General features: G+C 43.6%; 2 protein-coding genes across 2 annotated transcripts; both read left to right on the top strand.

Moving 5' to 3' along the window:
* The first annotated feature begins 4058 nt into the window (after positions 1-4058).
* Positions 4059-6534, top strand: EAF01_008394 (uncharacterized protein). The gene is made up of 2 exons (XM_038916650.1): positions 4059-4569; positions 4619-6534. Exons 1-2 carry the CDS (start codon positions 4217-4219, stop codon positions 6252-6254), a joined length of 1989 nt encoding a protein of 662 aa, XP_038768012.1. The 5' UTR covers positions 4059-4216; the 3' UTR covers positions 6255-6534.
* A 686-nt stretch (positions 6535-7220) lies between these two features.
* On the top strand, positions 7221-11995 carry EAF01_008393 (uncharacterized protein; the record flags this gene model as incomplete). Its single annotated transcript, XM_038916649.1, has 18 exons — positions 7221-7483; positions 7535-7862; positions 7951-8077; positions 8140-8993; positions 9046-9513; positions 9560-9719; positions 9772-9824; positions 9873-10326; positions 10376-10401; positions 10462-10582; positions 10746-10840; positions 10893-11264; positions 11313-11351; positions 11403-11477; positions 11531-11548; positions 11602-11645; positions 11706-11758; positions 11820-11995. The coding sequence occupies 18 exons, from the start codon at positions 7221-7223 to the stop codon at positions 11993-11995; spliced, it is 3726 nt and encodes a 1241-aa protein (XP_038768011.1).
* Between the last annotated feature and the right edge of the window lie 1276 nt (positions 11996-13271).

Here is a 13271-nt window from a genome sequence, read left to right as displayed (position 1 = left end):
CTCGCGTTGGTCGGTTAATGTGCTAGTCATGCAGTTGTTCGATATCATATAGATTACAATGAGAATTCTCGCCTATGGATATTATGGTTGGGCAACGCAAATGTATTTGGTACGGGAATCCGACGATAGCAAGTGGATGTATTGAAGAGGCTTTTTTTTATTTCCTGGTCCATATGAACGTTTGTTATCGTTATGATTTACCTTCAAACTTGAGTAGTTTCTTTCGACTCATTGAGGTGCCATCCTTGTGTTGTATAGACCGCTGCGATGGAGAAGGAGTAAAGGAAGGATGGAGTAGCGTTAGTAAGTGCAAATACAATGAGTATTCAAAGAATGAAGAGCTGATACTCGAATTAATCGAGATATTACTGATTTCAAAGAGCAAGTTCACCCTGAGATTCGAGCCCACGTCTGCGAGCAGATTGTCGGCAATCAAAATAGTTTATGCCCGGCGTTATATACGACAAATCGGTAGAACCGCTTCGAAACACTCTTACGAAACTTCCAACAGCAGATGGGCCGCTTCAATCACGAGATGACAGATCCTTATCCGAGGAAGATTCCTAGCCCATGTCGAAAATCTCTTTCAGATATACGATCGCGATACTGTCGCATTGCAGGTGGAAAATTATTTAAAACTCAACGAATAAATACCCGAGTAACTTGCTTTTCTTCATGATTTCACAGTTGTGCCAGGTCGCTTTCACCGCTTTCGAACGGTTTATCACACATGTCTTGCTATCGTTTGGAAGACTCTTTCATCCCCACGGTTAATATATGGATTGTATGCTTAGTTCGATAGAAAGCAAGATTGCCAATGTTTCTGTTTCTACATTCTCCATATTTTTGATCCGACCTGTCTTCAAATTCTGCGCATCTTTTCCTGCGAGAGGGGAATCTTCCGCATTTTTGGAGAAGGGCACTGTCGGACGTAGACTGCAAAAGTCCAGAGGTCGTTCTGTGAGAACAACACCCACCGATAAGGAATTAAGCTCTGCCAGTGCAGTTTAGATGAAGATCTTGAAGCAACTCTCATCAGCCACATCCATCACAATGACGCTAATTTACAGATATCTGGTCGGATTTGGCTGATCTCATGATTGCTTCAACTGCAGACAAAAGGATTGCATAGCACTATTAGGCGAAGTCGCCGATCACTCGGTATATCCGAACAAAATACTATGCGGACTCAGTGCGAAAATCCGTCACTTGACATGAGTATGATGCGTCAATATCGACGATCTGATTTGTCAAATAATAATTGACGTCTCTCACTCAACTGCCAAGCATGTGGACAAAACCCAAATATGAGCCTACGGAGAATAAGCTGCCAATACGTCAAGCTAATGTAGCGCACTGAAACAATGCATATGTACAACCTACAATCAACGCAATACAATGCATGCAGTACTCTATTGCGTTGCGCATCACTAGCAAGTACCCATACACGTTAGATGGATATACAGAACCATATAAGATGCGATGATATCTCGGCTTGCACGGCACCTTAAAATAACGTCGAGTTCATCAAGTGCGAAGGATTTAAAATTACTACTCATTCCACTAGGAGCTCATTTCATCCTTCATTTCGCTGACGCCGATCGAAGGGACACACCCCCGGGTTGAGCCAACTGCTTGCGATAGGCGTGCACACCCTCTACAGCCAGCCTTATGCATGGCTTGATGTCAGCCATTCATCGCCAAGAATGCCAAAACGTGCCACGCCCGAGATGTGCTCACGCCACTGAAGTAATGGCGCAAATCATGGATGAAAGGAAGGAGCCGCCCTGTCGGGACATGCGGGTATAATATACAACGGCAGACATCCTCCACCTTCTTCATATCTTGTGAGACAGATAGACGAGCAAAATATATGCTTGAGATGGACGTCTCCCACCTCGAGGCCTACGCACGTGGGAGACAACAGTCGGGACGGGTGTGGAAGCGAGATTTGGCCGACGGCTAGGAATGCCTAAGCCGAGTGGTGTATAAGCAATACGATTTAAGTGATGGAGATTGTTGATCCATTTCCTGGTTCTTATCAATGATGTTTGTCAGAAAATATCAAAATTGCAAGAAAAAGAAAAAAGTCGGCTACCGTAGATGCAGGGACTGCAGCCTCCTCACCGAAATTCCCAGGACATGCATTCATCCAGATTATAGCCTGCCCCACCCGGCCGCTAGAGCCAACGCTTAATCCAAATTCCGAGAAACCTGTGAAAAGTTGAGACGCGAGAACGTGTTGTTTTCTCGCTTCATGATTGGCTAACTCCAACCTCATCTTTCAACATATGAAGGGGAACCAAGAAGAGATTGAATGCGAGCCCAAATTTACATTCGAGTCGAAAACCGCCAAGTTCTTCTTATGCAAGACAGTAAAAGAGTTTTATCTGACAGATTCTTTCGATGGAAAATGTGCCGTCTTGGAAAGTTTGCGCTAGTTGAAACTCATCGAAATGCTCAAAAGGGAAAAAACATTACGAACACGACCATCCACAATATCAAAAGACCTTTGCAAAATGATAGCTACAATATAAATTAAGTATCTGGGGCACCCGCACATGGTCTATGATTCTACTCAGTGGGGGATGGGCACAGTATGAATAATAGTACACAGCAGGTAAGTGGAGAAACATGCCGTTTTCCAATTTTGACAGGAAGCATGACAATAATTTACTACGAGGCCCCCCATGAATATCGATTTCAAGTCAGGGTATTGGATAATAGATCCGAGGAAGACTTAGGAAGTGTAACCGTACGCTCTCGCTGCTCAGTCATGTCTCAAAGCAGACAGCCTTAAAAGGCTGTCGTTGCTGGTTCCGTGTTGTCCGGTTTGGATATTGAACTCAAGACTAGAGTGGGGGATGTGGCCTTAATTGCTGACGGATCTATTACTCATTATTACAGTTGATACCTTTTTTTATCTAGGTTATACGTATGTGATCAATGATAAGCTACTGAGTACAGCATCAAAACACTTAAATCTATCAAGTTTGAATTCGATTGCACCTTAGTATTTGGTATGACAGAACTCGACAAATTTCGAGGAATTTCCCTGGTATGGGCGTACCGGACCGAGGGACATGAATTTATGACGAACCAACTGGTTGTGGGAAGTACCTACTCTCAGCTACTGTACCTATCTAGGTAAGCAACTTACCAATTACAAGCGAAAGTTACTGTATAAATCTAGACCAGCAACTAGTTGCTGCATCTCTAACCAAAAGAAACTGTTATGATATTAGTTACACGCCACTCCATAACCTTAAAGCGGATTCTGAACGGCCAAATTATTTGAATTTGCTATACGAGTAAAGGCAATTTGTCTAGAAAGTCTGTTGCTATCTACCCCCTATTAGTACTAGATGGCACCAGATGGTCTCAGATGGTGTGTTGATTTTTCATTCTCGGTTCTAAAATAATCGTCTCAACTCTCCAATGGTTTTATCTTTAGATAGCAAATAGCAAACAAAGTCCTTAGCCCAATTGATGTTCGCATCACAATCCAACTAAATGCCATGCCCCTTCATTTTCTTGATGTAATTCCCGGTTCAGTTCCTAGTCCAATCTCATCTGAACATTTTGGATTGGTCTAGCACGTGACTATATGAAGTGTACTCGGGTACCAAAAGATCATAAAGATTCTTTCAAACACACCTCCAGTCTAGACGGATCAGATTGGAATGATTGTACCTGCCTGGGCAAGTAATGATGAATATGTGGCAAATTCAATCGAGTTCCACTACCGTCCCAGCCATACAATAAATTGAACAACGAAACGACCAGAACCCAAAAAGACAAGCCAACTTGATCCGATAAAAGTAAATCCACCAGAGTGACTAAACCCATCTAAGTTACATTGATCTTCCTCGGTTTCTTCAAAAATTCCACCCAGAGCTCGAAAAATCCACTTTGCCCCGCCGGAAAGTTGGATGGCCCCACTTCGGAATACTCCTACTTTATCCATTTTTTTCATGCTACCCATCTAGTACCTCCCTGGTACATGAACATGGACCACCGTAGTGAGAAAAAAAAATGGTAGGTTATGATCTAATTCTCTTATTTATTCCATCTCCTCCCATTTGCTCTCTCAAGATTCCTCTTCTTCTATCGTTAACTTTCTTCATTTCCCCCTTCATTGCCCAAGCAATAAGGGCTCCATCGTCAATTTCCTCAAATCTCTCACCCTTTGAGGCTTCCCTCGCCAATTCTCAAAATGGCGAGTCCTGTTCACGCCCATGAACATCATAATCCTACCAATATGGGGATCATTGGTCTTCCTCATGGTCCGGAAACTGGTGATGACCATGTATCGATATACGATTTGGGAGCTGATGAAGCTGTTTTCAACGAATTCCTTTACCCCGATGATATTTTCACAGCAGAGCATGTTTATTGGGCAGATCTCAAATTGACAGATAAAATCTCCTTCATCACTAGAACTGAGGGAGCTGATGCAAAGAAAGAGGTCAAGCAGATTTTGGCAATGATGAAAAAAGACCCCCTCAGTCCTGTCAGTTGGTATTTCAGCAATGCTGTTCTCCCTGGTGCCGGTTTGGGCCTTGAAGGGTATGTCAACTTTCGTGGTCAATAATTCCAACACTAATTATATTTCCAGATACGTTCTCTTCTCTATCGGAAACTTAGGACCCCTCTTCTCAGCCGTCTGGCCGAAATGCTGGAAAACTTTCGAGGTTTGTAGTGAGCAATGGACTTATGCCGTCACTTACTTGGAAATCATTGGTATCATTGTTGGTCAAATCTTGGTCGGATACTTGGGTGACAAGATTGGCCGTCGTTGGGGTTTGATTCAAGATGCTGTCATCATGTTTCTTGGTCTGGTCATGCTTATCGCCTCTTGGGGTGTCACTCTGAATGGCTGGGTTATTTGCTATGCCTGGTCATTGTTTTTCTACGGTATTGGTGTCGGTGGTGAATATCCAATGACAGCCACTGCTGCTATGGAAAGCGCCACTGCATCCAATCGCCAAACAACCAAAATGGACAGACTTCATCGTGGCCGCAAGGTAACCATGGCCTTCCTTATGCAAGGTTGGGGTCAATTCTTTAATCAAGCCATTCTGATCCTCTTGCTTCTCATCTTCCATCACGGAAGTGGAAACCCACCCTATTCCCAAGTCTCAGCACAATGGCTTTTCAGAGTCTCATTCGCCATCCCCGCTGTCGGTACTCTCTGGCTTGTCTACTACCGCATGTACAAGATGCCTCTCATTTCCAAAGGACTCGATATCGCCAAGAAGACCACAAACGTTACCGGATACGACAAGGAGTCTCTCAGCTTGACAGTCAAGCATTTCTCAGGTCGCTTAGTTGCTACAGCCGGAGCTTGGTTTTGTAACGATGTCTTCTTTTACGGTAACAAACTCTTCCAATCTCAATTCATCAAGGTCATCTCTCCAGGCTCAACTTCCATTATGGAAGGGTGGTTATGGAACTTGTGTAATGTCGGAGTATCTCTTGCTGGTTACTATTGCGCATCGTTCCTTATCGACAACAAGCTCTATGGACGAAAGTGGATGCAACAAGTTGGATTTGCCTTGGATTTCATTCTTTTCGTCATCCCAGCATTCCATTACGCCCATTACACCAGTATCGCGGGCATCAAGTCTTTCCAGGCCATGTACTTCTTATCGTCCTTCTTCAACCAATTCGGTCCAAACAGTGTTACTTTCCTTGTCGCTGCAGAGGTTTTCCCAACACCTATCCGCGCCTCCGCCCATGGATTTTCAGCAGCTGTCGGTAAATTGGGCGCCTTATTCGCATCGGTCCTTTACAACTTCATCACAACCCAGCAAAAATTCTACATTGTCCCATGGTTCGGTCTTGCTGGTATGCTCCTCACCGCCGTCTTCCTTCCAGATACCACCGGTCTCGATCTCAAGGAACAGGAACGAAGATGGAAGTATATTAGATCCGGTAGGGAATCTGAATACCACGGTATTGCCATTCATCCAGCACATTTATCCTTATGGGAAAGATGGATGAAGGCAGGCAAGAACTATGATCCCAAATTGGATGCCGGAGATAAGATTCTTGAGATGCGCCAAGAATGGGAACTCAAGCAAACTGAGAAGGGAAAGAATGAGGAGGATATTGCAACATACGACGATGATTGGAGCCAGGAAATTCACCAATATTTCCGTTCTGATAACAGCCCCAGGAGAACTCGCGCACCAACTCGTGTAGAGCCGATTTCCGAATCTACGAGTGATGAAATTACGAGAGAGAAGTAGTTAAATATCTGTTAATTTCTTGGGTTTCTTACGGCGTTTTGGGTTGGTATTTGGACGGGAGATTCCCCAGAAACTTGTACAACTTGATGTTGAAAAACTTGTTTATTCATATAAATATTTACTCATAACGATCACGCTGGCTTGCATGCCTTCGGTGGGACGAGATACATAGAACCTAATGATGAAGATTTGAACCTACAATGATTGTCGTCTGGTATAGAATGGAAGTGATTTATGTTTTCCCGGTTCTGATTTGACAATTAATGAAATTGCCCTCCGTTCAAGCTTAGCTCAAATAAATTTCATTTATACTTCAGTAGTGTATTTTGCAACTTGCAATTCAAATCCATCATTTTGTTCGTCGAGGACATGTGAATTTGGGCCGGTGAGTGCACGGCCCCATCTATGCCAATAGATGATAATTTTACATTCTTCTGCATCAATTGGACTCTTGAAGATTAGTAATGTCACCGCAAACGCCTATTGCGGGATCTTAGCTTGGTCAGCTTCCCGAGGTCATGCATGAGATGAATACCTGCAGCCACAACAGCCACAATCACGTATGGCCCCCAAAGTCTCGGGATACCTAAGCGTTCGAAGTACCTTCTGTGTTTGCTTAAACATACATAATAGTGCCGCCACTGAGATGGGTTGGTTGATTTTATTGCATTGTTGTGTAAGTAAGCATGTAAGGCTTACATACATACCATCAGCGCCTCTTCAAGTATCTGCTTGTGCGGCTCTGAGCCGCAAGATTGTACGTAACCTGGAAGATGGTTACATACCTAGGTAAGATGGGCTTACATTGAGGCTGCTCATGAGATGAGTAAATGATCGGAAGACTTCTTTTCCTCACCATTGCTCTACAATTACAATTCATACCTGATCAAAAATCGATCAATCAATTGGAGCAGGTCGCTATATTGCTTTGTACATGGTTTCTTTGCATCTCTACGTGCGTCAAAAATGGAGATTTATGGTGGAAGTGATCGGCATAGGAATTCGGACATCTCAATGGTTGAGTTGAGATCGCTCAACACCTCTCCCTCTACCAGAACTTCGACTGCCGATGTTGAGGTTCAATCACAGAATTTCGTGCCACATAAAAGCACTGAAACATTACAGAGTGAGCCTGCTAAACTCAATGGCCGCCCAAAATCCAAAATAGATGAATTACCTTTCAAAGGAAGTCCCTCTCTCGGACAGAATCCAAGAACTACAGAAGTCGAGTAAGAACATTCTCTGCTCCCAATAAATGTGTATGACTGATAGAATGACAGCATAATCGGAATTCCTGCTATTGAAGGACATCCAGAGATAACATGGATGCCTGAACCTAAATTCGCACAGGATGGGCTCTTTCCACTTGATAATGATAGCGAGGTGAAATCGGCATTTATGAGAATGACTCCTATATCACCAGCTTACTTGATGGAGCATTTTCATAAAAGGAAACCTGCGTGGATTTTCCGCGATATTCGTAGTCGCAAGGATCTGAGCATGGCTCGCGTTCTTTTATATGACCATGGGTACCCGAAAGACGGTGATACATTGAAACAATTGGCCAGTAGGCTTTTGGATAGCATTAGGAAGCTAAGGTCAATTGAGGTAGGAAGAGCATGTTATTGGTCGATACCGCAACTCGAATTGTTGCATCTGAGCATTTACTATAAACCCTTGCCTAACATATACACAGAAGGAAAATCGTCCCCTTTTTTTCGTCTGTCACAGTACTGGGGGGCTAGTGCTTAAAATAGCTCTAACCGATGCTCGAAGACGCGGAGATTCAATTCTTCATGATTGTTATGGTGTCACTTTTTTCGGTATGTCCAAAAAGAAAGTGGATGAAGGGCTTACCCACTCATATAGCTAATCTCGATCATAGCAACACCACACAGAGGCTCAAGTTATTTATCGCAGCCAGGGTTCTCTGGAAGTATCCGTACGATCATGGGTCTATCACGGGAACTCCCAATATCCATAACAAGGCAGCTGGAGCTAGATCACTATTCTCTGAAGCAAATCGGGAAAGACTTCAAAGCTCTAGCCACGGAACTTAAAGTGTGGACCTTTTTCGAGACAATAGACTCGAATATCACCTGTCCAGATCAAGGTAAACCTTTTCATGCACCTATCACATCTATTAAATCCGCAATACTTAATCTGCGTAACGAGAGTGTATATCCATTGGTGAGCACTCATACAAAGTGTGCCGCGTTCGGCTCTGCAAACGAGCATACTAAAGAAGCCTATTTGGCGGCGCTAGCCTCTATGGTCAAGCAGGCTTGTAAATTGAGTAAACTCACACATTTTGAACTAAATCTCGAGGGCAGAGTGGAGGTGGAGATCAATGGCTTTTATGAAGGCTCTGCTACAATCCGAACCAACGAGCCCCCAATCAGAGTCTGGTCAACAAACAGATCTCTGCACGATTTTAGACGAGATGGTCCGATCAAGCTTTTGAAGGAACGAAGGGAAGAAGTATCAGCTGCCCCAGTGGCCGGACAATATTTACGTCACAATACCCGTGCTCCATATTTGCCTATGAATAAGATCACTTCTGATGCCAAGATGAAAGGTCATGCATTAATTTCTAAATCAACATCGAAATTGAACCCTTTTAAGAAAGCTTCAAGCCCTTCTCCCCAGAGTCGACGAGCGCCAAAGATCAAAGCCAAAGGATCGCCAGATGTCACTGAGAGTAGAAAAACAGGATCATTTCCATCTCCGCCTGCTTTGGTAAATCTCACTTTTACCCTAATCGGTGCAATGAGGCTGATCACTGATACAGATAATGACCTCCGATGTGGATGACAATACAAGTATGGTTCCAGAAGAAGTAGGGGCACCTACAAAACTGCTTGATCCATCCCCAACCGTGCAATCAAGCTCAAGCGATCCTGATGTTGCCAATGCCACATCTCGTATATCGTTCAAACAGGCCAAACCATCTCTTGACCATGAGTTGAGCATTGAGCAGGGCTCACAGCCATCCATTCGAAAGTCGCGAACCGAGAACAAAGAAACTGCGACTGAGCCCGGGCTTCTCCGGAGGCACAGCGAATCTCTGGCGGTTCAAGGTTCTTTCTTGAGTCCGTCGCGTGCCGATATTCATCAAGATAAATCCTCATCATCCGTAGGACGTGAAGAAAGTAGAATTGTTCTCACTCCCAGCGTGCCTCCTTTACTGAATCCTAATTTCTCAAACCTCAAGCTTACATGGATACACGTACCGTTCAACAATCCCACCTGGGTCCCAGTAAGCTCTAAATTTCCCAGATTGTCTTTTTCTACTGACTCAAAAGGATGTTCTTGAAAGGATATCGAACGAAAAGGGGCCAGATGTCCACAGTAAAATGTTAGATCACGAGCACTGGCATTCGAAACAAGTACGTGGAAGGCATCAAGAACATCATCATGCTTGTTTCTTGAAGCCTCATTGTTATTTTTTTGGTTTAGAAAGTGGTAAGTCTATTCTTCTATGCTACACACATCTACTTACGCACCTTTCAATTAGTGTCACCATTAACATCTCCTAAAATTGGCATTGGTTCTGTCGACATAAATCAAGTTTAAATGTGCTTATACTTGCCTTATCTTCACTTTGATACCTATAAGGTTCTTGTAAAAAGGAGAGCTTTCGTAAAACAACGAATCAAGCAAGGCCGATCGAGACCTGTTCCTCAACAAGTGTCAAAGCTTGACTCGCAAGAGATTCAAGTCCTCTGGCAGTATCTGGGACACGGCCCTCCAATAAATGCTCGACGTACACTAGATCAATTTGGATATCCAAGTCTTCTCGATACAAGGGCGAGAGATGATGATCAGATGCTATACAAGATGACTAAAGAGCGACATACTAAGTCAGACGTTACAACAAATAACACTGCTGACGGACAGAGCAATATAGCTCGAATGAGGAGACCAGGCCAGGGAAATGATGAGCAAGATGCAGTCGATGAAAACAGTGTCGATTCGGACAACCTAAGCGATAGCGATCCAATGTCTGATGATGACGTTCTAGATGGCAATGTTCTTATGGTTGATCAGCTCTGGTTGTGGGTTATTGATGGTATGTACATTTGATGGGCAAAACTTCAAAGACTAAATATGGCGATTAGGGTCTGTTGTTACTTTCTTCTCGGGAGTAAGATACTTTCACACTAAGTTCATTGACGTATCAAGCATTTTGCTAATTTCAACCTAGAGAGCTGGACTGAAAACGGATGGAAGGCTATTTCAACAAGCCGACCTCCGAGACAGCATTTTTAATGAAGTCAACGCTGATCTTACTTCTCGCTGTGAAAATGCGTATGACCTTGCAGCCCGTGAGCAATTTTTCTTCCGTTTTAACTTTCCCTGAAGTCTGATTTTGTATAAAATTTGATATCTCTCAAGCTCTTTTTGATTTAAGCAGCTTCATCTCCCTCGCTACTTGCCTTGGTGATTATTGTTTATGATTGGGTAATTACTGACCCCCGAATGCTTCAGTGGTCGCCCTTCATGCAGTCACTATCTTATTCGAACGAACTTCGCATCCCAACTTGGAAGTCTTCCGAATATTTGAAGAGGCAATCAGTATTCTGGTAAGTCTCCTCGCGAATGACTTTCTTCTCCTATCTCTAATTAGGCAATTAGACAGAGAAAATGACAACATCCTTCAAAGATTTCCGTGCACGAGGCTTCCGGGCCAAAGCAGATGACAATGGCGACCTTAGAACCAGCTCTATTCGTGCTAAGCATGCACTTGAGGGGAAGATCGCGGAGGAGCAAAATCGTGAAAACACGTCTGCTCTCCTGGAACTCCGAGATATCGAAGATGAGCTGAACACTTTGAAGACCTTGTTCAACAGTCAAATGTCAGAGATTAGAATCATGTCAGATGTTTACGCGAAGCGAAACTTGACTACGAATGGGCTGATGTTCTTGAGGAATGCGGAGGAGTATCTCGAGGAATATACTCAGCACGTAGAAAAAATGACGGAAAACGCAAAGAGTACTAGAGATGATGTACTGCTGCTCCTCTTTTATTGAAGAACAATCGCTAAGATAATACAGTTTGACAAGCTGCTTGGTATGATACAGAGACAAGCGCAGGTAGGTAGGATACCGCGGCTATCTAATCAAAGGTACTAATTATTGATACAGGTGGATGAGGTACGTCTGGCAAGATACCAGGCTGATCTTGCCAGTGCGCAGAGCAGATCTGTTATGATATTCACAGTGGGTTTATCTTTATACTCGTGATGAGCTGAGTTAATTTGTGTCGAAAATAGGTCTTCACAGTCATCTTTGTATGCTATCTACAATAATATCCATAATCTCTGAACTAACCTCTTGCCATTAGCTGCCATTGAGTTTCTTCACAGGCCTTTTTGGTATGAACGTCCGGTAGGTTCTTCTCTCCCTCAGCCCATGCTTTTGCCATATCATAGGCTAACACCACATCAGGGAATGGGGTGGTGGTGATAACCTTCCTCTTCGCACTGTAGGCGTAATCGCAAGTATGAAAAATTTCCCCCATTCGTTCCAGAAGATAGAATTAACAGAATACCACACTAACAGTCCCGACATCCTCTGCCCTCATAACGCTTGCACTCATTATTGCTTGGAGCATCCGTATTCGTCATCTCTTCAATTATATCGGGGAAAACTATCACATATTTACACTGGTATATACGACCATGTCAACAAAGCCATCGACGGAATTCTCGAGACCGAACAGGACTTTGGAAAAATAAGCAAGTTGAAAGGGTCAAGGCAAAGGAAAAGGAAGAGAAAATTGGAAAAGGAACAGACGCGACTGCATGATGAGGATTGGGATTTCTGGGAAAGTCACAAAGAGCGTAGAGAGAAGGATTACATGATACCGAACAAAAATCGGAAGAGTGGGCTAAGTGCAGAGGGTGGTATTGAGTGAAAGCGATGAGAAATTCAGGAATTCGTATCTACAAAGTATATGTCAGCATTATGAGCAAAATGCCATATTCAACAGAAAGGACTCATTGCGCGCCCCCGTCATTCTAATGAAATTACATCAATCTTCTCAACTTCATCCCTTTGCATTAAACCATTACTTTTACCAGCTTCGGGTCCAATTATTATATGTCTTAGCGTTTATTCGACGCCAGTAATTGGGCATTGTGTGCGATAACAAACCTCTGGTTCACTGCATCCCTTGCCACTAACGAGGACAACCAGAAACAGCGATGTATTGAAAAGCTTCCACTTTTGAAGACAGTTAAGTTTGAGCATAGCATTATGTAGTCCTGAATCAGAGGAGCTCAAGTGGGTATACAATAGAACAATCTGTTGGATTAGTTGAATGCCTAGATTAGCCCTGACCCCGGCGCATCGAGATGGTTCATGGATGAACGGACTGCCCCCGGTCCTATTGGCAGTTGGACTAACTACAGAGATATCGCTTGGCGTCGGGTCTGTTGTCCAGTGAGGGGATGTTGATTAGCTACTGCAGATGCAGACGACGAGAATGCACGATATGGCAAGTTCCAACGTATGAACCTAGCAACAGTGTCAGTAATGAATGATTAATATAGCTGATGTGTTAGATATTACGAATTTCCGCCTGAGTATAGTACTGCCATATCTTTTTTGTGCGTCCTCTCTAGCTCAACTATGTGTTGACGATGTCGTTTCTTGTCCATCTCGCCTCCTTTCTATTTAATGACAGTAGTAGATGTGCTATCGTCCCGGACGCGTTTCCGAGGGCAGTGACAGCAGCTTCCTTTTTTTCTTCAGAGACGGACTTTGTCAACTTCTATTCCTTCAGATGGTACTTGTACTGGTGTTCGCTGTGGATCAATAGTCAGTATGAAGTCCCTAGCTCATTCATGGCCAGTAGTCATCACTTACTGAGCCGGGAATTTGTAGTCTTCTTTCATTATTCTAGCGACTTCTGTTGCGTTACGATTGTCATCGACGTATAGGGAACGTACTGTGGGCTAAAAGAGATCCCATCTCTTATCATAAGGAACTCTAAGGAAGTAAGGGTCCAGT

Source organism: Botrytis porri (assembly GCF_014898465.1).
Source record: "Botrytis porri strain MUCL 3234 chromosome Unknown BPOR_011, whole genome shotgun sequence".
In the NCBI taxonomy this organism is placed as follows: Eukaryota; Fungi; Ascomycota; class Leotiomycetes; order Helotiales; family Sclerotiniaceae; genus Botrytis; species Botrytis porri.
Note: the sequence above shows the minus strand (reverse complement) of the source record. Positions and strands in the feature narration are given on the sequence as shown.